This window comes from Phalacrocorax carbo, chromosome 3, assembly GCF_963921805.1.
Source record: "Phalacrocorax carbo chromosome 3, bPhaCar2.1, whole genome shotgun sequence".
NCBI classification, from domain to species: domain Eukaryota; kingdom Metazoa; phylum Chordata; class Aves; order Suliformes; family Phalacrocoracidae; genus Phalacrocorax; species Phalacrocorax carbo.
Genome location: NC_087515.1, coordinates 29,572,768 through 29,600,200, shown reverse-complemented (window position 1 = coordinate 29,600,200; position 27,433 = coordinate 29,572,768). Strand labels below are relative to the sequence as shown.

General features: G+C 38.4%; 1 protein-coding gene across 6 annotated transcripts in view; it reads right to left on the bottom strand.

The window, feature by feature from the left end:
• Positions 1-27,433, bottom strand: part of DISP1 (dispatched RND transporter family member 1) — a 95,131-nt gene that overhangs the window by 26,769 nt on the left and 40,929 nt on the right. For 4 of the 6 annotated variants that reach the window (XM_064446322.1, XM_064446321.1, XM_064446320.1 and 1 more), the window contains exon 2: positions 11,985-12,521. In XM_064446322.1, the coding sequence (XP_064302392.1) occupies positions 11,985-12,490 (506 nt within the window). In that variant the 5' untranslated portion in view covers positions 12,491-12,521. Of the gene's footprint in view, positions 1-11,984; positions 12,522-19,841; positions 20,270-27,433 lie in introns of those variants that run through there. The other 2 variants (XM_064446324.1, XM_064446326.1) reach the window with 2 other exon arrangements.

Here is a 27,433-nt window from a genome sequence, read left to right as displayed (position 1 = left end):
CACTGAGCTGCACAAAATTTTGAAAATAAATTTATAGCTTACAGCTATTTATCATAAAGTAGTTGTTACAAAGCTGTAAATGATCACTAACAGTAGTGCAGATAGCAGCAGCAGCAATCATGACAACTGCTGCAGCAGAATGGGATCCAGATTAAGTGGAAATTGCAGACATTGCAGTAGAACTGTAACACCTACAGTTTATGGCAGTATGGACAAACACTAATCGAAATTCTACTTTCCTCATGCAGGTATTCATAAAAGGGATACATTATTTCTCTTTATACAAATAACATCAAATCCATAAAAACACAGGGCATATTTATGATACAGTGTACTCTTTAGGACACAAACTGTATCTTCTTTATGAAGCACCTTGTATACCACAGGTGTCTAAATACAGCGATACAAAAAAACCAATCATTAAAAAGCCAATAGCAGAAAAACTGATTTTGCACTCTTGCCTTTCACTTAAAGATTCACTTGCGTGAAAAATGCGAAGGTACAATAAATAGCCATACTTACTGGAAAAAAAAAATCCATGTAAAGACACCCCTGTCCAAGGATTATGAGGTGTTTAACCTCAATGCTTTGCTTTCCCAGAGGGAAGCTATTCCCTTTGTTGGTAGATCTGGTTACAAGAAGTGATAAAACATAGCTTTCTGTCATTATTAAACTCAAGGATAAGCTAAATCCCTGCAGGATAGAATGAGATATGCATCATAGTGTATACCTTCCATTAGAACACACAATACAAACTAAACCCTGGCAGAGGAAGAAAATCCTCGTGTTTTCAGAATGTCATTGACCCATTAGAACAATTTGAATTGATCTTAAATGTGAAGCTAGCTCTTGCTGCTCCATCAGGTGTAACACCTATGTGCTTTACCATTTTAACAATTGCTACAATCACTCAGACAAGAAAACCAACAGATTAAGTTGCCAAAAAAATTTCTACAAGCCTCCCAATTTAATTTTTTGCTATGATGGTAGAGCTTTCCTTGATTCTAATTATGAACTCTAGAAAGTTTTTAAACATGTAGTGTTTATTGTATTTGCCTGCACTTAGCTTTACATATTTACATCTACAAAGGAAAAGGACAACCCAGAGCAGAAGGCTGTTGTAAAGGTGACAGAGACTTCAGTTTTCTGATAAGCTGTTTTTATTAAAGTTTTATTGAAAGCAATAAAAATTCAAAGAATATCCTTGCTCTCTCCCACATAAAACATCAAGGAAGAATCCAAAAGGATCTTATTTTTCTGTCTCTACATTATCAGGGTCAGATGATCTGAAACTAACTGCTATTTCATCCCATTAAAAAGTGTGAAATCTCAATGCTGCAGCTTTGCTTAACTTATACTTATGAATTATTTCTCCTAAAACTATTCTTATGCATCAAATTAAGTAAAATGGAAGTCTTTGTAGTAGAGAGACCAAAAATCAATGCTATTTGGCAACTGTATTAGAGATATCAATTCACAATTTTGTAGTTGAGGTACCAAGCTTTATAAAGGTTCATGTCTGCTGCTCTTGTATTCTTACCTACCTCTTACAGTTCCAACTGATGATCTGCTCTATGTTCACAGCAAGTACGAGCAAGTAACATTGCCTTTCTGCAATGAAAGCAATTGTCAGGAAGGTGTGAACAATAAAATCATTGTCCAAGTGATTCTTGCTCTATCCAATTTAAATTTAGCATAAAGGTGTATGCTTTACTGACCTACAGCATGCACACTAGGTAAAACCAGATTCCTTGAACATTAGTGGCAAACCCTATATACTTAACTAAGCCAAGGTTTTGCCCATTCCTTTCTGCTACGAAATCAATATTAAACTTTATTAACCTACTTTGAAAAAGTAACAGGTAGTTTTGACATTCCCCTGTCACAAACTTCTGGCTCATGTGAACGTACAACAGAAAAATATATTTCCATCAAGTCAACAGAGATGGGAAAAGGTCAGTGCAATAATATTGACGTCTTATACATATATATTTTCATTTGGAAGTTATTTTGATAAGTTTAGTATCAGGGTTGGAAGGAATGTCCTATTAGGAATGGCTAAGGATTTGGGCTTATCTAATTTGGAGAAAAGGAGGCTGAGTGGCGATAGCCTTGCTCTCTACAGCTTCCTGAAGAGGGAAAGTGGGGAGGGAGGTGCTGATCTCTTCTCCCTGGTATCTGGTGAAAGGACGCGTCGGAGCAGTTCAAAGTTGTGCCAGGGGAGGTCTAGACTGGACATTAGGAAGCATTTCCTTACCAACAGGGTGGTCAAGCACTGGACAGGCTTCCTAGAGAGGTAGTCAATGCCCCAAACCTGTCAGTGTTTAAGAGGCAATTAGACAATGCCCTTAATAACACGCTTTAACTTTTGGTCAGCCCAGAAGTAGTCAGGCAGTTGGACTAGGTGATTGTTGTAGGTCCCATCCAACTGAAATAGTTTGTTCTGTTCTATCCCAGTATTCATTATATACTAAAATTAAAGCTTCTATATATTTATAACATACAGATGACTTGAAAATAAAATGCTCCTATAAACATCTCCAGGGTTTGGGATTTATTGGTTTTTTTCCATACTCCTGCTCCATATGGTGGTACATGCAGGAGCCCAGGATTTACTCACAAAGTCTTCAGTTCAAGGTTCCCTAGAAACTCATTTTTGCAATACTGACTTCTAATGCCTGCCTTTCTTTCGTCTTCAACAACTGACTAAATATTATCAGCTACTAGGAAATCTGGCTCTTTTCCTTAATAGCATCTACTTGGTTCACTTGTCTTGAACAGGAAGTAAGTCATCTTCTCTGTAGGAAAATCTGACAGTGTATGAAGAAGCCAAGTAACATACACCCTAAAAATATTTTTCTTATATTCTTCTTTCCCTAAACTTCTCTATTGAGTGTAGCCACTTTTAAACACAGTTCTCATACTGTCAATAAGAAAATTGCCATCAAACATACTTAAAATGGACTGCCCCAAATGTAAATGGCAAAGTTTATACATAATTTAAAGTATATTATTCAAAAGATGTAATTGAAGCTATATATATATTCCTTTAACTTCTGAGGCACTAAGGGCAGGACCACATATAGTACTGCTTGGCAAGTTAAACAAAAGTTCTGAACTATTCAAGACAATAAAAAAGGCTTAGTAAAATACCACCATGAATCATTATTTGAAAACAAGCCAACAGCTAATTTGGAGCAGACTAATATTATTTCAAGATCCTTCACAAGTCTAAAACCATTAGTCTTTTTTCTTTTCTTGGTAATTACAGTGAAATTAATAGATATGTTCTGGGATTTAAATGATGGCTAGAGTAGTTTTCAGCATTTTTACTGGCAAAAAGTTCCTTCCTTAGAAATATTTTATTTCAAAGCTGTTTTTATTACACTTCCCAGTTGAATATATTATTTCAAAGCTGTTTTTATTACACTTCCCAGTTGAATGGAGCAACACAAGGTCATAGTCACATCTTGTATTTCTCTGACAGACAGGAAATTAACATGACCCAAGAAATCACAACATACACACAAGAAAAGCTCCATCCCATGATACCAAAGAAAATGACAGAGATGTACAAGAGCACCTATTTTTATCAAGGCATTTATCCGCAAAGGCTGAAATCCATGTTCTTATAGGCATTAACGATTGACATTAAGCATATGCAAGTTGGACTCTGAAGAAGGGAGACTTCAGACTGTCATATATCAGGCTTCAACTGGTACATGCGTCAGTCTTCCTTCCTGTGCAGATGTAACAATTTGGGATGTAAGTCACCGGGGGGTCATTTTTGCTCTCAGAAAGCCTCCTCTAACCAGAGCGCTTTTCTGAAGATAAGACTACAATCCCTTACAATTTCTCCAGAAACATTAGATGCAATATGGGGACAAGTGCTAGTTTTTACCTTTCTACATATTTAATCTCTTGCAGCAAATGAAAATACTGTTACTTAAGCAATTTTTATCTAAATTTAGTGAAGTATTTCACCTTGATCATACATTTTAGTGTTGAGCTGCTTTTCCAATGTCTGAATTTAGTCACTTGTGTTATCATTTAAAAATTATGACATTCCAAGTGTATATTCAACACTATTAAAAGATTTAAAAGGATTTAGTAAGTAATTACACAAAGAAGGCTCTTTAGCTTATGCTGACATAGATGAAACTGTGCCTATATAATGCGACATCACCTCCTGTACCTCCTGAGATTAAATTTGTTTGCTCAGTAAGAAGCGAGCAAAAAAAGGGAATATTTACTGAACATTTATAGGCTTTCGGTATTGTAGCTAAGATGCCAAAAAAGCACTGCAAGATTAAACAGAGTATAAATCAGATTTAATATAATCAGAACTGTTCAGCAAAAAGTTAGCAAAAGTTCATCCACTTGACTGAATGAACTAAACACCCTACAAACTGGAAGTGTAATGCAAGAATTTTGTGGAAAGGTATCCCATTAACATCACAAAAAATACTGAAAAGAGACAAGTGATGCATGTAAGCTTTTCTAGTACAGTACATTAATCTATTTATGATTTTATTAAAAAAACACTAACCAAAAAAACCCCCAAACTCAGTTTCCAAAGAGAGGGGCCAGGCTTTCCAAAATATGATCAGGATTTCTACCTGTAACTTCCCTTACCTGTACTGATCTATTAGTGGTACCACCTCATTTCTATTTTGTTTTGGGAGCCAAGGCTTTAAGAGATTTCTTTATTCAGCAGATATCCTGGGCAGCAATCTTAGTGTAGCAAAATTAATGTCAAATTGCTTAGGCACCATCTGTATTTCCCTCTTGCACTGTGTTTAGGGTCTTTTGTTTTGTTTTACTGTTCAAGCACCACTGACCACTTAAAAGCACGCACATCAATTATTACTTAGCAGGAGATGAAGAGAACATTGAAATATCAGAGAGGAAAGACAAGTGATTTTGGAGGGAGCTAGAGACAGAGACAATTATGGCAACTTACAAAGAGCTTTCTGAAGTCTATGTTCCTCATTCTGTACTCCCCCCCCATATCACAAGGAAGACTGAAAACTTTTAAGAAGTGGGAATACCCAAATCTTTCAAATCCCATCTCTTTTAAGAGTGCTGAAAATCAGGTCACTGGCCACATTTAGTTTAGACTTCTGCTCTTTGTTTTCTTGTTTCACGTTTGAACCTCATCACAACCTACTATTAAATTAAAAGTGCATGAGAACAACTATATACAGTCAAAGAATTCAAAAAATCTACCACCATTTTAGCCATTCTGCCATGTGGCTTTTTTTCTAAATACGAGTATGTAAATGATCAGTTTTAAAAAGTCATCTCAGAACAAATATGCTCATTAGTCCTTTTCAAAAACAAACACAGCTGATGCTGGTTTTCCAGTCAATGTAGTACAAAAGAAAGGACCCATGTTTTTTAGCATTTCCCTCACATTATCAGTTTTATGTCTTCTGAAGACTGCAGTTCAAAGGCCCAGCAGATTGCTAGTTAAGTACTAGCTCTTCTGTTGTTCAAGGAAAGGTGAGGAATACAGGGCACGGGAAATTCATCTTCAAGCACACACAGAACCTGGAGTTTGTAAGTGGCAGAGACTAAAGGTCAAGATACAGCCAGGCCGGTACTCAGCTGCACTCAGACCAGAGCAGGAACCTTCAAAATCCTTTTTTGCTATTGCTTTGAAGCAAGCATTTCTGCAATCTGATGTCTAGACAAACACTAATGCTTAATTAGTACAATTAAAGGCTGCCCTTGGACTGCCCAACAAATGAGATTTTTTCTTTAAGTGCACTTCTTTTTTCTATGCATGTTATTTTTAATTTGGCCAGCCATGGAATTATAAATGGCATTTTTTTCTTTGTATTCTGGTCTCTGCATGTCAGTCCTTTGCTTTCAGCTCTGTGCAAGACTAACAGAAAGTGCAGCATGTTGTTCACATAGCCAACAATGCACAATAATTATCATGGGAAGAGTAGTGAATTAATAAAACCAGAATAAACCTTTTAAGGTATCACACTCAGGGATAATGTAAGACTAGAAGTAAAAATTAATAAAATCAGTAAAAATGAGAAAGCACAGCTCAAATTACTGACTGCCATGAAAAATTATTTCAGAGAAAGAAAAAGAACAAATTAATTTGTTTTGTCACAGGGAGAGCTCTTATTCCACACATGCACAACAGAATCCCACATTTGGGCTCAGATTCAGAAGGATGCATGAGGCTGCTACACATTCCCTTCCCTTTCCTCAACTACATCAAAATCCCCAAGTATGCCACCAGGCTCTGAATGTTGCGGCACAAAGGGAGCATCTAGTTTGTGGTTCCTATGTGCCTCCAGACTCTTCATTCCAGGAAACCACTGGATAAAGGATTACCTATTTTAGCATGGAATAAATAGCTTAAATGAGAATAGAACTAGAATTTGTATTGTCTCCATACAAATTACTAACATCCAGGAACTCCTGATCTACAGCGTGAATCAACATAGTAGCAACATCCTGAACACTGAATGGAATGCTGGTAACAGCTTTTGCCTTTTAGTTGCTAAAGGCTGATAAAAAGTTTCAGAAACAACCTTGAAAAATCTGACCTAAAGGATTTTTTTTTGAGAGAGAAATCTATTTTTCATCTTCCTAGGGGAAGAGAAGTCGACTCTTATTAATCCATAACATGGTATATGCATATGTATTTTTTACAAAAGCCATTAGTACACATTTTGTATAAAAACTGAAAACAAGTGTCTTACTGCATCAAATACAGCAGATTCTAACAATATTAAAAATGGAAAATATTTAGATAGGTGGAAGATACATTGTTTAAAGAACTCCATGTAGGAGTTCCTGTGAACAGTTAATGTGGCTGAAATGAGACTATTTGAAAACAGTGCATACACGTGTATATGTACAATCAGCTCTGCAAGCCACGCAGAATATACTAGATAACAACTATCCTTTTCCTGGAATCAAGCAGGGAGCTGTTTCATAACAAAGTCTTGTTATTACAATTGGTATTTGGCAAACATTCCCTTGCTTTTTGAAAAAAACAAGAGCTTTTTATTTCTTTCTGGTTCTAATCTTATGCCAAGTAACTAGAAGGAAGATATAAAATGGGTAAGAGGCAGCTATAATGTTCTGTCCTCACTTCACACCTTTTTAATTTTTATAGATCTCCTTTCTAAAAGTATTAATTAAAGTGTAAGTATTGAAGTATATCTGCAATATTGTTTAAACAGTGTGTGGCACAGAAGTCTGAGATATAGCAGAACTCAGAATCCCAGAACAATCACATAAATCTGCAATGCCAAAACAGTTCAAAAGAAGGCTTAAATCTACCTGAAAAGAAAATGTACACTAAGTCTGAAGATGCTAACTTTACCTTTACTGGTAAGCTTTACCAGTGTCCTGACTCAGAAGTACTATGGTTTTTGCCTTCCTTAAAATATAAATTGGTCTAGCAAGCAAAAACTTTGAATCCAGCAATTCAAACAAACTAAGCTCTGGAAGCTAAAACCTCCAAACTAGTCTGGTGGGGGATGAGGAACGATGTACATGTATCCCAAAGTCTTAAATCTTAGCCAAACTAATGATTCCATGATGCTTTAAACTGATTTTATTTTCGTGTTCTAGCTTGAGATGACTGCACGATCATGGAGAGATTATCCCACATGTCCTTTTGGCCTGTCTTTTTTTGCCAGAGAGAATTCAGATGGCTTTTCAGAAGAGTTCTCTCTACTTATCTGCTTTAGCCAAAAGCATTAACAGTATAGTCTTGAAATGTAAATAATGGTAGGTGATATAGAGCAGGTCTGTGCCGAGTGACAAGTACTTGTATGAATTTATTGGTTCCATATTGCAGAATTGCAAGCGCTACACGCACTGGCAGTTTGAAGCAGCTTCCTTACCAGCAGTACCATCGGTTCTTTCACAGCTCCCTGACATCTTCTCCCCGATCTTTTGTCTCCAAATCCATAGACCTAATGTTTCTAAACTGTATCACTAAAGAGAGATTCCAAAAGAGTTGGCATCAAGATTGGCAAGGACAGAGGTAGCTTTTAACTGGTGTTTTCACATTAAAAAGTTCACACACAAGTCTGAGAGAAGCAATTCAGTTTGGTATCAGAGACAACATCCATGCACAGCAGTGTTATCCCATGCTTTCCACAACCCTGAGAAAACTTACTGAATGGTCTCTGGACATCATCCCTCTTCTGCTCCTAATTTACATGCACACATTCCTATATAAATAATTTATTTTGAAAAATGCCAGGAACAATTTTAAGCGTTTTCTGGTTTTACATTTCTTTACTGTAGTGTTTAGTTCCGCTAGAACATGCAACCCTTCATTATTTATTTTACCCTCTTTTCATCTCACTAAACATGCTGCTGGGATGCAGAGTTTTACTCTTCCCTAGTGACTCCTAACTTGGTGCTTCCAGCTGTCAACCATCAGTCTTCATACTTCAACTACTACTTCAGATTAACAGCCTTACTTCGTTCCTCTTTCTCATTTCTACTGCCCACTTGCTGAAGGTTGCTGATGGTTACTGAAGCAGATGGTAGCCAAGGAGGGACAATAATGACCCACCTTCCCAGCGGCTCTAAGCCCCATGGGTTTCTTGAGATACGTAAGTGCATTCAGTCTAAAAGCGTTACTTCAACATGAGCCCTCCAAAGAGGCAGAGTGAAAAAAAATCTTCCAATACTACTTGAAAAGAAGAACTAATCATACCATGCTCCAAACAGGTAAGTTTAGAAACTATTTATCAGAAAGCAAATCAAGTCCCTGGACAACTGCATTCTGATATGGAAAGATGGCTGGAATTTCCCAGGGAGTATTGATATCACGCCCACTAAAAAAGAGGTATGAACACGTCTGAATGACTTACATATTAAACAAGTGCAAAAAATAACACAAAAAAAAACTTTGCTCAAGATCTTCCAACCTCAGAAAAATACCTAAATATCATCAGAATCATCATGACCAACAGTCAACCTATTTTACCGATGTTTACAACAGAATTTTTTGCCACAATCATGTTGTAAACCACCAACCACTAAAAAATATTTTCTTTTACACTAAAAGCCTTTTTCACCAATCTAGAAAAAAAAAATCAGTTGCTCAGACATTCAAGTTATGGTGTATAGATGACACTTCCATGTAATTTAGTTTAAACTTCAAAGCTGAACACCCTACAAAATTCCAGATCCAGCCAGCTTTAAGAGGAAAGGACAAGTGTGGCATTTATTTCAATCTGTCTTCTTTATACACTCCAATCTGCAATGATATACCAGAGCCACATTCCTTTAAAACTAGGTCACTGACAAATGTTAAGCCTTGGGCTTCAAAACCAGACAAAACCTGCCCTGCTGAAACAATTGGTTACCTGCCCAGAGCTGTAAGCATTAGTGATACAGTTTGAAGAAAGTGTTTGCCCCCCTCTATCTAATCACATCTTTCCCCCCCCCTTAAAATTAAAACTATAATATTTGAATGCATTTTTTAAACATACAAAGAACAAAAATGAAAGCCAGTTTGACTACACACTGAATTTAATGAATGTATTATATGAGAATCTGCATTTTAGATAACCCTGTTAAAACGTGCACATGTTATAAAGCTAGATGATTTCCAATTAGCCTTGTAAGAAAAACAGCCGGAGAAGATGGTGTTGTGCAGATTGTATGCCCAAAATACAATAAAATTAAGAGTGCGGAACAGAGATCACGTAAAAATATCACATGCCTAAGCATCACTCTTCTGAGTACAGAAAGTTATCTGAGCATGTAAAAAATGAATGTACCTATTCTCTTTAGCACTGCAAAGTAACCACCAATGAGGGTTTGCTTCTTCCTGAGCATGTATCCATCCAGTTGCAAGGTTGCATCCAGTTGCTCCCTGTTTTTACCAACGTGTCTTCATTGACAATGACCTCTCACTATGATAAACTAGGCTTACAATGCAATGGGAGAATAACACATTTAGGCATATGTTGTAGACTATTCAGAGAGAAAAATCTTTGATTCCATGCTAATAACACAAGTGATGCAGTCAGACATACGCGTTGTCCATTAATGCAGCCACAGCCAGTTTGAGGAGTTAAAATCCATACAAGAAATCCAGCTTCCCCAACATGGCGTGGGGCCCAAGTCCTATTTAACACATATTTAAAGCTAAAAGAACAGACAACAGCAACCAGAAGCTAGGTGACTTTTAGGAGATGGACTCATTTGATTTGCTGACCTGAGTCACACTGCAAGCATCTTCTTGAGAAAATTCAGTCAGCTTAGCTTTATGGAAGTCCAGAAGTGAAACAGTAACTGTTTAATAGGGATATGTACAGTATGCTAACGCATGTAGTTGAATTAAGTACAGGTGCTTTAAAGGTCAGATTGTATGCTTATTTTGACTGCTAACAGTAAGATGAATATTTACTGTAAATCATTATTTATAATTTACATACAAATGTACATCATAGTGAGGAAGCACAAGATGAAAAAAAGCATCTCGGATCAAGAACCCAATCGGAGCAGTTCAAACAAAGTCTTCATATTTGTGAAGTGCTATGGAAAACATTATTCTACTGTCTCTGGAAGAACTTTTTACTGTTTTTTTTCTAGACTAAAAGCAGAAACACAGATTATGGATCATGTTTGTTCCCTTTCTCAAGGCTATGGAATACAAATGAAGTTTAACATCCCTGCTGCACAGGGAGAAAAACAGTGAAATTAGTGCACCCATTTTGACAGTTTGAAGAGTATGACTGACTGATTCTGTTATGCCTCAACCTCCTGCATACAAAATTACATAAAAGTTTTCATCTTTACTTAATATTTAAACAAGTATGGGGTGCAAAAAATATGTCTGATTGTAAGTTCAAACAGCTACGATTTTTTTCCATTTGTAAGAGGAATAACTGGCAGGGAAAAGCTGATTTGGACTTTGTATTATTAACCCTATTTTCATCTGCTTTTACCTTAAGGAAAAGAGCTTTATTCACTTTGACTTTTTCCATATTACATATTTGTCCCAGTCTGATATTCTCAGAAGTTTAGAATTAGTTCATACATTTTGTCACGACAAAATCATTATAACTGATGGAGAAATGCTTGTAGCTCCAAGTTTTCAAGCAAGGACGCAGATGGTAGATGACAGGCAGAATGGTAGCTTTTATTAACCCAGTGAAAATTCACCCAGTTTGGCTCACTTGCAACAAAAATATCCTTACATAAAAGCTTAGAAGTGTCTTACTGCAATGGGGATTTTGATTTTCAGAAATTCCCTCTTGGACGGACTGATTTTGCCCAGGACCAGCAGGCTGTAGATTTTCCTTGTGATTGTTGCTCCTTGTAGCTGGGACTGTCACTGAAACTCCAAAGCTAACACACATAAAGAGGCAAGTTTGTATGAAGTGGAGGATAGAAAGGATTAAAACCTGGAACAATCCAAAATTTCTCAACTTGAGCACAACTTTAATGTTTAGCAGATACATATACTGAAAGACATGGTGGCAACTCACTGAACGAGGTGACCTGACAAAGAAAAACCACCCAGTATATTTACTAATAGAATCGTTGAAAATATCTTTCATACATCTTTTTGAGGAAATATGAGTTTTGATTAGACTATGCAGACAGACCAGTTCTTTCAGTGCTTTCTTAGCTATCTCTTTATTGTTTTGTTTCATACAACGTGTGTACACTACATCTTGTAAGGGTTAACGAACTCCCAAACAAACCCCCAGAAGAAGAAAAAAACCAGCCTTTTTTCCCCCAGAAGGAAAGAACTCCCTTTAGGAATATTCATGTAGCACAGCAAAACTAGTTTCCTGACATGGTTTCTTCCGAAAAACAGTAAGTTGGTAATGTGTCAAAGATCAGTTTGTAAAAATACTAAGGAGGAAATTTGGTTCATCCTCCTTTTTGATCTGCTTTTGTAAGAAAATGAAGTAGTTATGGAAAAGGTTACCCATACTGAGAACTAAAAAATAATGCCATCTGCTTACCTCATCCTGGCTATATGTTGCTGCACAGGCTGATGCTGAAAATGGTCAGGCCACTGATGGTGAAGGCAGAAGGATGGGGAGGGCTGAAGACAGCACGCAGGCTGATATATGGGTGTGTGTTTTTGGCAAATAGATGCTGAATACTCAGTATGTGGCTGCATGCAGCACGAAGTCATAGGCGATGGTGCTGAGCTGCCAACCACTGAATTACATTCTTGCTTGTTATTATGGCTACTTAAAGAATGATGGTATGGACAAGGGTGGCAACATTGTGACAACATCTGCTGAGTTCTTTGGTTGTCTAAAGGCAGAAAAGATGGTTTGACTGTACCATTAAGTTGCAGGCAGCCATTTGGACTCGTTTTTGTTCTTGGTGTTTCCTTGGATGGGAGCTGTTGAACTGCGGCATCTCCGTCATTGGCTGCAACGATACCTGGGCCAGTAGCATTTGACAAGATGCTGCCGTTGCTCAGAACCACAGAGTCAGTGACATTGCTCATAGCCATGCTCCAAGTTCTTGGTGGATACGTGATGTTCCTAAAGAAACATGAATAAAGCAAAGTTGACAGAGTTGTGGTATTTTCAGATGCTAAGAAAAACTTTAGATTAAAATGAGTAAAGCTCCTCTTCTCTCATCTTTTACAACACAGGGAAATGGAAAGGAGTCACACACACACGCTGTCAGGAATGTTTTGAAGGACTTTCACTTGTTCAACAAAAGGTTAAAGGGAAGTTACATAAATGCTAAGCAATTGAACCAAAATATAAGTCCAATGAATAGACATTTGTTAGAACCTTGGTCACAGCCAACAAGCAGTGGTTGAGATACTGGGGAACAAGATAATTTTGCACCAGACTAAATAACAGATTTTGGTATAAACTGTTTAACCATCCACACCTTGCAATGCAATTTGCCTGTGTGCTTTGAAAGCCAGCAGGAGACAGGACCGCACAGTAGAGTTTGTTTAATAATCATTAATGTGCTGGTTTCAGTAACCTCCTTTCCCATCTCCAATTTCTATTGAAAACCAGGTGTATTCATATCTTTGAAGAAAATATTTTAAAATATCATATTTAAATAAATCAAGCCACTTCAGCAGACATCTCTTAAAATTTCTGGATGGTAGACTAGGTCTTTAGCAGAAGCTCAAAATGAACTGTTATGAATACTAAGAAGATGGGAAGAACATATGGTTATATCCTAAGTTTTTAAAAAAATGCCAGTATTCAATCGATGCTGATTAAAATGATCATACTTCCAAAAGAAATCTATTTCAAATGCTATTAAGCAGTGCACTGTGCTATAAATAAAGGATATTAAAGGTTTTCTTCTAGAATCTTGTCTTTCTCAAGTAAAATGTAAATAAGTAAAAACTACTAATCTAGAAAGGTGACTGAGGAGCTTGGCTCAAAATCAAAACTTGTCTGAGGTGCTCACAGCAGCTAATTCCCCCCAGTGTTAACTATAATTGTGTTTTAATAAGACTTGAAAAGAAGTCGGAGATTATTATTTTGATAAATAACATGAAAGGTCACAAACATCACACTCAGATAAGAATTTGTTACCCAAGTTACATGGGGCGGGAGGAGAAAGAAGAGCAAGGAAGAAAGAGCACTAATTATGTACTATTTAGAAGAATAAATAGAATTAGTTAATTACAACTGCTCTGGCTAACTTAATGTTACCTTTTTAATACTGAATTTAATCAACAACATTCCAAGTCCAAATTGCAAGGCTTGCATTATTTGCATTACAGACACTGAACTTTGCAGGAAGACATAACATACAGATTAAGACAGATAAGCAAGGAAGTGTCTAACTCATTTTCTTCCCCAATACCTTTGCTGACTGCTCAGAGAGCTAAGCCTGCCCAGCCAGCTGAGCTATTTAATTGCCTGAATGCTCATTCTGTGCTTTGCAGAGTGGAATGCTACCCCCCGGCAGCCTCCCCATGCAGCATCTCCCCTAGACATAGCTAAATCCTTCACTTCTGAAACAAAAATTAATCCTCTGCTATTTGTTCTAGATCATGTGCAGAGCCAGATGACCTGGGAAATCGCTTTCATTTAGATAACTGCTCAGAACAGGAGAATATACTGCTCGATGAGCATATTTTTCCCAGCCTCCAATTCCACACATTCCTGCTGGGTACTCCCGCCCAGGCAAGTCAAGCCCACGGAGGACTTTCTGCTAAGCAGAGAGTAAATTCAAGTGGCTGGCTAAACTTTGTTTTGGTCTGAAGAGACACATTAGTTATGTGAAATACTGCTGTGTTTGAACAGTCTGGTTTTCTCTCACACTGTAGGCAGCTTCAAAGCTTGCTGAAGTGGACAGAGCGAGAGCTGGACATCAAGGCAGAGAAAGCTCCTCTTGAGTTGTCTGGCAGCATTTTTGGAATTTCTGGATGCTTATTTTCACATTCACTCATATAAGAGACAGTCTACATGGTGATGTTGCTACATTTCTCTTTCTAAGTTAGACACATCCATATCATCGCTTGAAACTGCTGTACACTGATCAAAGTTACTGTTCCGCAGACTACTATCACAACAGAAAAAGTATGGAGATACTGCAAATACCCAGCCCTTCGAGAAGACAGATGCACCTTCCTTTTTGCTTTACACCCAGGACATCTGCAGCATGCAGCAACTGAGATAACACAACATAATTTTTAGTAGCTGTTTCAAATCACTTTATAAAGGAAACCATGCATTTACACACAGGGCACACTTGTGCCAGCCAGAGATGCAAGCTAACATGCACCCATGGAAGCTGGGCAGTCCCAGCACAGACACACAGACTTGGGACCCTCAGTGTGTGCATGCCCCTCATGAATACCAACACAGGGATTATAACTTTTCTTCCAGACAGCCCAGCAGCCTCTGTTCAATATAATCAAAGATAAAATACTTTCTTTTCAACAGATGTAATATTTACCTGCATGCCTTCCAGTTTAAATACAATCTTCAGAAAGACTTTTTAGAAACTAGTAAATTCAAAGAAAAGCCAAAAAGCATAGTCATCAGTACCACAACATACAATTCTGCCTTTGTTCTCCTTTTGAACAGGCTATTTATGAACTATCTCAAGCAATAAAAATTTTAACAGATCAAGCTGATTCTTTCTTTCTTCCTAAGCCTTGAGAGAAACTCTTGGGTTCTGTCCATTTTCATGGAGTCTTTGAGCAAGGCTATGCAAGCACCTGCTTACCTTGAAGCTTGTTCAATGCCATATTAAAGTAAGCAAGACTACTTTGCATGCTTAAGGTAGCCACCTGCTGAAGTATTTTATTCAATTACAGATAAGAAGTGGGATTCAAACCAATTGCTGGGTTTCAAACCAAGTTGGGTTGTATTTTTTCATTTGGTTTCGTATATTTGTTTAAAAAAAGAAAAGCTAAGATGGTTGATGTCACTTGACAAGTCTAATGTTATCCAAGTTTTGTTTCACTCATGTTTGAGGGTATGAAAAAGTATGTACTGTAGTACCTCATTTGTGTCCCCTTCTATAAAAGCAACTGCAACTCCACTGACAGCAAAACTTCACCTGCAGCTATTGCACCAAAATACATTTTCAGAATATGTTTTTGCCTCTCTGCATTTTGTCTTCCCTACCACAACTGCATTGACTGGGAACTTACTGAGAGATGTAATGGCCCAGGGAAACAGTTAACTGTCAATTTCTCCTTTAAATGATGCACAAACAGGCAAGTTAAACACAACAAACGAAAGTACATTAAGATTTTAATAACATATGGACCTGAGAAAACAAAGAACCTGTTCATCATGAAAAAATCTAAACCCAAGAATTATTCAAAAAGCAGTCTGAGATTTCTGAATTATTTCAATGCAGGAAGTTTATTTTTGCTGCATTCCTCAGAATGCTTTCAGATTTAGTATTCTCCAGCAGATTGGTTGTTTTCAGACTTATTCCAATTTACATCTGAAGGTTCTGAAGCAATGAACAGGTATTCTGAATAACATCATCGTAAATAATACAGGTTTTCATATAGACAGCCCTAATTAACAGAAGATTAAATACGATTAGAAAGTGTTAACCTACATGTTTAATACATCACACATAGGTATCCACTTCTCCAGCTGGACACATGGTATTTTAAACATTAACATCTATTTAGAAATTAAGTCAGCTGGACTGCTAAGGAAAGAAAACTAGAATTATCTTTAATTACTGCACATTTAGTAACAGTAACTGCTTAGAAACCACATTAGCCATGCAGTTCAAAACAACAGCTTGGAAGAGTGTCATATCTGGAAAGTACCACAGTCTGCAGAGGCAACGTTACTTAGTGACAGTTTTATGGAGTAATCCCTCTATTATTTGTGGAGCTAACAATGAACACAGCTTACCCAGCAGACATCTGCCATCTGCGTTGCAAGCCCTTCAGGAAATAAAGTAATGCTGTACCACACTGAAACTATGTAGGATTTGGTGTTCCCTAAGTAGCATGTTCTTTTTAGACTTGGATTAAGTTCACCTGTTCCTTTGGCTGCAGCTGAAAGAATTTTTCTTTGCTTTAAAGTTTCTTAAAGACTTAAAAAAACATTGGTTCAACAAATCCCATCTGGACTCATAATGCCTGCGATTGAGAATGACAGAAGGGCAAATTCAAGACGGAATTATGTAGTGGAAATTTAGTATAGCCTAGTGTATTAGTATAGACAATTTATAGAACTTGAGAAGATGATAGAACACAGCTAAGTATTGAGGGTTGTTCTAACCATATAAGAAAAAATAACCCCAAAAACCTTTAGCTTGCACTAAAGCTAGCTGGGTATAAGACTTGACATTTTTCATTTAAGGTAGGACAAAACTCAAATTTCATTTAAAAGTTATCTAAAGCCTTTCAGCTATAGTCAGCATTGTGCCACTCAGCCAGCTGAACCAGTGTGGATTTTCTGGCCCTTGCAAACTGGTCAGCTACAAACCATCATGGTTCTGAGATGAACATGATGTCTGAAGTAACAAAAACGTCTTTTCATGTCAAAAGTTCATCTAATCCAGCTGGATTCTAAAAGTAGTGCATTCTTGAAATAAGTGATATTTAACAATCCCAGTGCTACCTATTCAGTCTCCTTCCAGATGAAATATTATAATGGACTTACAGTCCCTTAAGACGTTGAAGTTTTTTAATGTGACAAATGGGTTACATGGTCTCAATCTGTAAACTCAGTTAAATCCTCTCCAGACTTCATCTGCTGTGACAGCCCGTGCACAGCCACCCTTAAGGAGGGTTTTCTCCTCCTTCACATCAAAATTCTTTGCATCTTTGCTTTTTCTCAGTGCTCACAGGAGTAACAGGTGGTGCCTGGTGTTTGATACTGGGGTTTATGGGAGACGTCTAGTTATCTATCACTGCAATGGTCTTTAGCAAGTCAAGCAGCTTTTTAATGTTTTATGGTTGCTGTTCTCCATTTTGGCTCTCAGCTAGACATTTTTCAAATTCTCCAGCTCTTACTCCTATGCGTTCATATGTGGTGCTTGGTTTTTCTCAATACCCTGATTCTTGCTTTTCCATTTCAGCTGTTAACCACCAGGTCTTCCCTGAAAAGCTTTCACTATACAAAATACGGACGCTTACTCAAACAAGCCTTCCCTGTCCTTTCCACTTTCAAGTATTTCAGGTATATTTTAAAGTGTATCTTTCATCTTCAAGAAGATTCTCTAATTCTTATTTTATCAGCACACCAGCCTAGGTGATATACTTTTTAATGCAACTGCTTCGCTTTGAGGATTGATACAATATAGCTCCTATTTTTGCAAAATGCCATTACGGTCAGCTTGTTTTTGGCACAGTCTATAAACACCCATTTTGTCAACTCACATCTCTTAATGAGCAGATTTTCAGCCATCTGAGTACTTTCACCATGCAGTAATAGATAAAAGGCAATTATGAAGCAGAACAGATTTTCAGAAGGGCAATCTCCCCTCCTCCATTTCGTAGTAAGTGTTTCAAAAGCTACCTAGGCCTTCCATCCCTCTCCACAGCCTGCGAGGTCGAGAAGCTGTCCCGTCCCGAATCAGAGACACCCTGAGTTCATTTCCTGCGTCGCAGGCTGGCCCGGGAATTGCAATTCCTGTGACAGGGAGTTTCCAGATGTCGCCATGCCAGGACCACACAGCTCATGCCACAGACAGGCACTAGCGAACCAGGGTTGCCAAACTGGCACACAAACTGACCCACTAGTGACAGGCTGTGGGGTGAGGGAGCTGGGAAAGACTGCAAAGGGTTGGAAAGAGAGTATTCTCCAGAACTTCAGAAATTAATTTTGTTGTGCTTTCAAGCTGAAGTTACTTCTGGCACAAACAGTAAAACAGCAGACCATTTACAGAAATCGTTTGCAGGGCTTCAGCTAAAGAAATCAATTGCAGTGCTTTATGAAGTCTGTTTTAATGTCAGAATTCATAATAAATATAACCAAACTATAGATAGAAACAACAACAGGAAGCCCTGAAAATTCTCCTGCAGAAGTTTTATATAATCCTAACATTTTATTTAAAAATTACTTCAGCATATCTACACAGGGGAAATAGGAAAAAAGTGTATTAAGAAAATCCAACCAAGATTCAAATACTGAGTTTTGGAAAGAGATACAACTATAAGTAGAAATGATTGGAACAAAACATACTACTTCAAGGAAAAAATGTGCATAGTTCTGAAAAGCAGGTATACCTCAGCGCAGTTTAAGAGCATGGAAAGCTGTTAAAAAAAAAAACCACTCAAACATTGCTTACAACTGCAACACTGTCATCACACTAAATCTTATTTACACAATTTACTGACTTTCCATTACCATATGAAAGACATTTAAGTTTCTGTAACTGCAAATATTCTGATCCAAAACAGCTCTAATCCTGCTTACACAGAGGGGGGAAAACCAAAATATGTCTTCTTCTGGATGTAAAAGGAGTTACCCGCATTGAAAGTTTCACAGGTTTTTACTTCTTCATGCTGTGGGATTAACATTTAAATTATTACATCTGTAATGGGACACAAAAGCAATACTCTTTAGGATACAGCTCCAGCTATACCTACTATCATCCTGACTATATTAGTGTTACACAGGAGGTTAAGGAACCCCTCGACCATCTGTTTAGAAGCAGGTTTTTTGTTTTCTGTTCAAATTTATAAACTACATTTGAAGATCTTTAAAGAATCTGTTACTAATAATAGCATTTTTTCTTGATGTTTTAATAGATGCACTAACATAATTTTAAAACTACTGTATATTAAACAAGCAAAACACTGGGCAAGAATGCCAGGGCACATCAAGCAGGAATACACTGGCAGTCGCACCTATTTGATAAGCACAGCGCATTCTTTGCATTTAGCTACAGAAAACAGAGCAAAACAGTTTCACAGCAGTCCAGCAATCATTTTCTTCAAAAGCTAAACATGCGAGAACTGATTTTCTCCCCACTTTATTTCCCAAGTGTATGATGGTTTTAAGTCTCCCATTTGCTGAGCCGCGCTCTGAAGGCCAACCGATAAACCCCCCACACCACTTCTACAATAGCGCATCTGATTAAATAGCTGGATCTCAGGTCGGGGGGGTGTTCTTCTGTCTCACCAGCCCCTCAGCTCTGGCAGGGTCCTGTTCTAAGCTCTCTGGCATTTCTACTCGGCTATGACTTTTACAAGCCCAGGAGCCTACTTGCATTACAAAGTAGCGTTTTAATGTAAATAAAATGAAGGTACACAATAGTCTTAGTTAAGCCTACGTCCTAACGCTTTCTGAAACCCCGAGTTGTTTCAGCTATAGCCTAAGATACACTACGGGAACGCACAGGCAGATTTGAAGCAATCCGACGTAAGGCACTTCTTAAACACTTACCAGGCGCAAACCAGAGAAGATTAGCAGTAGGGAGCAAGAAGCCCCCCTCTTGATCCAGGTATCCCCCCGCCTACGCGCCCCCCGCTTCCCGCAGCCGCCCGGGAGCCTGGCCCGCTTCGCCCCAACAACGGGCCTGGGCGGGGAGCGCCGAGCCGAGCTGAGCCGGGCCGGGCCGGGCCGGGCCGACTGCTGCTGCTGCTCCTCCGCCGCGGGGAGCCGGTGGCGGGGCCGCCCCTCCTTCCCTCCCTCCCCGCGGCAGGTCAGGGAGCTGGCAGCCACCCGCCGGCTCCTCCCTGCTTTCTGCGGGAGCCCCGGGGCTGCTCCCCGCCCTCGGTTCCAGCCCTCTTTGATCTGGGTTTGGTTAAGGCTGAACTGGAGATTAGAGCCGCGCTCTGCAGCTTCATCTGCCCGCGCCCGCGGGAGCTGCGGGACCGGCGGCGCCCCGCTCCTGTTCCAGCCCCTGCAGGCGTGCCTAACGCGGGAAGCCCGAGGGGCATCACCTTGCCCATTTCTCAAATTCACCTTCCCATTTCTGAAGTGGGAAGAGCCGAGGAAGGCGGGACACTGAAAATAGCACCGAGTGGCATTTGGAGTGTTTCTCAAAGTCACTTCAGTCCTCATTAGCTCCTGGCAAACATGCCTCGTCCCCCAGCCCCCAGCTCTTGACACCATCGTTCGGTTGTCAGGTGCTTCTTGCAAATCACCTCTGCGTGGCTACAAATCGCTCACACTTCAACAACAAAAAACCTTGCTTGGAAAAACCGGGCTTTTGCCGCACCAGATACTAAGATATTTGTAGCCAAAATGCCTTTTCTCAAGCTTCTTTCACACCCAAGTACTCGAGGACCTGGTAGTCCAAAAGCGAACACCTCCACATACTCCTCAGATATATTTGTTTAAAAACGTAATAAATACAAACTGAATTATTACAGGCTATTAATGCAAACAGCTGAGAACTTCATGAGCAGAGAAAAATAGCCTGGTCACCAGGCAAAATGAGAAAACAGATTGCCAAATTTTGAGGATATTTAAACCCTCAATTCTAAGACCTCAAGAATAAAACAGCAGGATGTATTTAGGAAGAGCTCAGTATTAAGGTGGGGAACACTGCACTCACTCAATTACAGAGCTGTATTACGCTGAACTTTTTAAAATACTACTGTGGGAAATGCCACAAGCTGGTCTCCACCTGCTCTACCAGGGTGCGCTCAGCGTAACTACTGAGCCTCACGTGCTCACAAGCCTCATGTTTTGGGAGGTGACTCCTGTTTCTTCCTCAGCTCTGGGCATCTCAGGTGCAAACCTCAGAACTGGCATCCTCCTGGTTCAGATCTTACAAACCAGTCCCCTGCCACTCCAAAGCAGGTCACAGTCCACCTGGGACTGGCTTTTTAGAATAGCTCTCTTCCCCCTCCACTGAAATACGGGAGCTCTGATTTCTGAGTCAAGTTTGAGCTGGTTGTAGCAAAAGGAATTTCTCATCCACAAGCACCTTCACTCTTTGTAAAGCAAAAAATCTTAACAAAGGAAACACTGGGGCTCAGTTTCCCTCAGTGTGATCTTAAAATTATGCATCCTAACTCTGGTCCAAGCTTCTACGCAAGGCAGTTCTTCCTGCTCGTTGGATCTGGTCTTTAACAGGTGGTGAGAGGCTGTGCTGCTTCCCCACTTCTAAGGGGACACTTTTCTAAAAAAAAAAACAGTGTTCCCTACCTTTCTCACTTCACTTGAACTGGAAAATTTCACTGGCATCAGGTGCCCTGTCTCTACCTCCCACACATCATCAGCATTCTATCTAGAGCATAAATTTTCTAGCATTAATAGATTCTCCAGTGGAAAACTTGCTTTCCATCCAATGTAGAACCATTGAGTGCTAATGATCCAGGACAGTTCTAATACAAGAAACTCAGATGTATTTATTGAACAAAACAGCAATACTATACAGCAGATAACTTTAAACCATCATTCAAAATGGAATTAGAACTAAAACATGATACTCACTTTCCCAATATCTGAAACACGTAACGTATGTCCAGAGGTGTCACAAGAACAATCTCAAAGCTGCTCCCAAAGTCACAAAACTCTAGGTATTTTTGAAAAACCTATCTACTAATAAAAGTATTTTTAAAATATATAAATATTACTGTGTATCAGTTCACTGCAGACACTGTATCACTTGCATTTGCTACCTACCTTGAAGAGGCAGCAAAAGGCCCAGATCTTTTGCTCACTGCTTTGATATCTAGGAGGAAAAGCAGTATAAAAATCTAAAGGATTGCCATCTATCAAAGCTCTTAAGATTATATGTACTGCACAAAATACCATTACTATATCTTGGCACATCAACTTACTGCAGCTACTTAGTTCCCAAGGACGATAGTAAAATGAACATATAATGTATCTTCATAGGTTATGCTTAATAAAATGATTCCCGCGCAAATTGGATTTAAATACTGTATCATATATTTGAATTACAGACTTGGAGTCAATTATTGCCTTCACAGTACCTGAAAAGGCAAACTCAGCACTGTGAGCGCTAAGAAACCTTTCCCCCATGCTACGCTCTATCCCTGCAGAGCCCTGATTGTCCAATGTTCCCCCCAGCACACTCCTCGTTTTAACATCTCCATCACACACCCTTTAACATCCCCTTCTGCGCTACATTCAACTTCTAACATTGCTACTTATCCCACTGTTCATCTCCAGCAATATCAGACAAACGCCAGCCTCATCATTTGTAAGTGGTTAGGAAAGACAACTTCAGTTCTGCAGCACATGGAGCACAGGTACAGGAAAACTGGGGGAAAGTGGAAAAGGATGGAAAAATTTAGACCGATTCAAGGCAGATCAGGGATGTCAAATTTGGTCCCTGGAGACCTCAAGAAGATAAATGAGTAACACACTGCTCTATCCACCACCTGGAAGTGCATGTATGCAGAGAATCTGCAGGACATCTGCACTACTAATTCAGCCTTGGTTTAAGTCAATAAGATCCTCAAACCACCAGGAAGTTCCAGCTGCCTATGGATATATCAGTACATTTTTACAAGCGACAAAATTTCTATCATAAATAAAATGAACTCTCAAAGATTCACTATGCTTTAAAGAAAAAGGGAACAGAATAAAATCTGACTATTATACCACCTTGAAGATTATTATAATATTATAAATAATTAATTTTATATTTCATGGGTTACTTAAAGATTTGTGATTTGAACTTCAAGCCCTTGAAGACAAACATACTGCTCTGGGCAAACAAAAGTACTTTGCATGTTCTGATCAAAGAAAAATCCTTTAAACTTCAAAAAATGGGCAAATCATCTCTTATCATAACATCATAAGCAGCCTTTTTTACTGAGATTTTAAGACAATATTTTTCATAGTATTCTTAACTAATAAAATCAAACAGTATTAAAAATACTCCTACGAGTTCCCAGAATTCTATATACAATCCTTAGGAAAAAAACCAAACTATTATAGTGTTATTAGATCCAAACAAATTATCATTTGTATAATATACAAGAAAATAAGCCTAAAAAACCCAAAGCTTATATATGCATTTACAAAGTACAGCTGACATACTGTGTTGTAACATATGAAGTCTGACCACCCTCTCTATTCAGACACAACATAGAGTTGCAATTCTTGCCTGTGATCTTTTCATAGCCTCTCCTGAGGCCAAACTGAAGACACCAGGCAATGCCATCAAGCGCCAGCCACTTCTGTTAGCTTTGGCTGCCCATGATCACGAGCTGATACTGAGCTACCACCCCTCCACCACCGGAGCTGCAGCTACTCACTGCACCTTTTTCTTGGCCGGATGCCTTCACACGCCTCTCTGAGCTTAACACGATGTTAATCACACATTCTTCTTGTCAGATCAGTGTCTTTTAACAAGAGAGAGATTCAGAAGAAACTGAAGGACTTCAACAGTGTTGGGCGTTACTAGGACAGCTGTGCGCCTTTTAGGGTGCTCTGGGGACAAATGGATGCTGAAGGACTATGCAAGTGCTCAGGGAAAAAGCACAGAGGCTCTTGAAATCCTTGAAGGCCAGATGGAGGGTACCAGGGGTGATGTAGAAATTCTGCTGAATTCGTAATGAACTGGGGAGAATAAGGGAATATGGCATAGAAGTACAGAGCTAATTTAAGGTTAAAATGACAGAATGAGTTCTGTACATGGCACAGGTACTCTGCAAGTATTTTATTATAGCTACATTGAAGTTTTATTACAATTCCTATCCACCTACAGAATTTCCTGACTGGTGTTTTTTTTCTTGGACACAATATTCTCTATTGCATCTTAGATGCTATAGAACAGCCCATGCAGTGGGCAATTAACCAAATACCATTTAAAACTAACAATGCAGTGGGAAAAACACAGCAGGGAACCAACCATTCATTTACTACTTTTCATACTAAAGTGTATTTTCATGCAACACTTGAGGTAATACTGTGATAGTGGCAGCTACTTTAATTACTCAGAGGCACACAGGACACATATTGGGATCTTCCAGATTAGAGCAGTACATGGGACATGCCAGGAGCACAGTACTGAGAAAGTTAATTGGACCGAGTCAGATTGATCCATTGGAAATTACTACATCTAGACCACCTCTGATTGTGCCACACCTGATAATTTTACAGAGATATGAGTGCCTGCATGGTGCTCCCAAGTGCTCTTGGGTTCAGAAATACAAGGTGAAGACAAACTGACTTACCTGAGACTGCAGCCACACAAACATGAATCATCTGCTCCTAGACCTAAACTGAGCCTGAAAACAGGAGAGTTGTGTTCATCAGGCATCACCCCTGAGACAGAAACTCAATACTGACATTCTAGAGCCTCCAAACAGAGTGGACTTAATTCACAGCTTGTGTTACCCTTTCAGAGATGAAAGAGAAAATTGTAAGAGGTAAAAACAAAAGCACCCAACAATGAAAAAACCTGTACTTAGATGCATGCATTTGTTTGAGATATATGATGAAGAAAAGGAAGTGAATGAAATACAAGGTATTAAACATAAAAACTCCCATCCTCTTACACTGGCATTCTTCTATACACTTCCCCACCTCACCCTGCACCTCAGGGTGTTAAGGAGACAAACCTTCATATAAATATAGGCCATAATATAAGCAAAACTGATGCAGTATCCTCATATACCTGTGACTGAAGCCTTAAGTATTGAGCCTTCCATTTTCAGACTGCTAGGTCCATGAGGATGAAACATTGATCAACAGATGTCGTGAAGTAAATTGGCTGTCCTTCTCCAGTTTCCACTCACCCTGACTTCACCACGAAATCTTTCATAACTGATATCCTCAAGAAAGGCTGAGAATTGAGTATAGAGGCTGAAAAAAATCTTTAAGCCTTGCAAAGCAGTCTCTTCCAGCACTAGTGACAGGGGAAGTGTTAGACATGATTACTGATCATCTCTATTTGTTTTTTAGATAAACAAAGGACTTCTGGCTTGCTATTGGGAAATTTAAACTCTATACACTACATCCAATAAAACAGATACCAACAAATTCTTTTAATATTCCGGAAAATGGACATTTAAGGTCACATCATCTTAAATAACACTGAAAGTCAAAGCACAGAAATAAATTCCTGTGGGCAAAGAGGGTCTTTCATTGTCCATTAAGTGCCTAGAACAATGTGCTCTCAGTCCCTAGTGTAATTAAAGAGTCAGTTCAGTATGATATTGCAAACAAATACAGCAGGATTCCAAACTATTTCCTTTATTGATTGTTTTAAAAAGCTCTCAAAGTATGATAGTGAGATTTTCCAGACTTGTCCCCCCACCCAAAACAAGACACTCTAGCAGTATTTTTCTAACTTTTTTCATTGAGATCCTGAGCTTTTAAACCAGGTCATGTGAAGGTTGAGTTTTATGAAACCTAAGACTGTCTTGCTTTATCTACTTACAGAACATCAACTTAATGATTTTTCAGTGAAGATCTAATAGAGACAAATCTTATTTTGTATATTTCCAAATCACGTGTACTCTGAATTGAAATGCATATCTGAGGCTCCACAATAACTCAAGTCCCACATCACACAAATCTTGAAAAGCTATTAAGTTTAAAAAAGTCCCCATATTGGAAGCAATTATTTACACTACTAAAGAAAAAAGTTGTGTATTAATCATGAAAAACCAGGAAAAAAATCAGATTTAATACTCTGCAGAAATGCTTAATATGAAATTTGTAAGAGTTTTATTAGTACCTCAATCAGTTGTCAGATACTAATATGAAGAGAACTTGTTAAAAGTACAAATAAATCTGGATGCAGAATTGAAGATCTATACTTTTGATTTATCTACAGCTCACAAGGTTTTGAAGGCATTTTTCATAGCTTGTTTTCAGTTGTAAGTTTTATTCTCTAAACAGAGTGCTCCAATAAGTTACATTAAATTGCAGCTGCATAAACATGTTTACACAGACTTACGTTTTCTCATTCACATTCCTTTCTCACAGGTGTACCTTTTCCACTATGAACTAACCACACTTAAGTGTATCTTATATAAGTGCACACATGTATAATGTCACTTGTAAAATAGTCCAGACTGACCAGAGGGAAAAAGTAACAGAATGCTGTATCTGGACATAAAATAAACAAGTGACATAAAAAGCAGTAACTCCATCACTTACATGATGACAGTATTTGAATCAAAACCCCTATCCTGATGTTACAGTGAAAGTGACTATTGCAGTATAACTTTTTTCCACGTGACACGAGAAATGCACTTTACCAATATTGTTACCGTGATTACCATATTAACTTGTCTATAACCAAAGAAATAACAAAGAACTGCATTTCTCCCATCATTTGGAGGCATTCATACAGCAACAATCCAGAAAACACAGCTACCACTATTTCTATTTCAGCAAAGGACAAGTCACTTTTTCAGATTCAGATGCTTAGTTCAGGAAACAGCGAAGTCTTGAAATGCAAGGGATACTTTTAAAACACTAAAACTTCAATTACTTTTAAGATAGGGACCATTGTTTTGCACTTAATTTCAGGGAAACTAAAAATATAACATCAATATTTATTGCAATTGCATCAGTGTGCAATATAAACACTTACGTGCAAAATAAACATTTATATTGCAGGTGTCAGAAAATTATTCATTTTGTTGCTCATTTCATTCACTTCCACAGCTAAAGGAAGTATAAGGTTCTTGCTGTTCACTTAAGAGCAAATTAGGTGACAGCTGTAGTTGTGAAACATTTCTTCTACCTATTAGAAGTTAAACCTTCAACCTAGCTTGCTGCTCCTTTGGCTTAGTAGAAGTACCAGGAGAGAAAACATCTAACAGCTTCTTAATCATTAATTTTTCTAAAGGATTTTCAAAATTAACCACTTAAACCTTCAAATAATACATGAACCCACATCACACCTTCACCTTACCTCATTAGGAAAGTGAAATAAGCACCAAAGTTGATCTTTTTTCCTTCAGAGAAAAAAAGAAGAGATCTAAGTGTTTAGAGTAAGCAACCATTGCTAGAGTTCACTGAGGAGCTTTCAATTGATGTGAGCTTTACTGACACACTAATGAAGGCCTGACAGACAAGGCAAGAGAAAA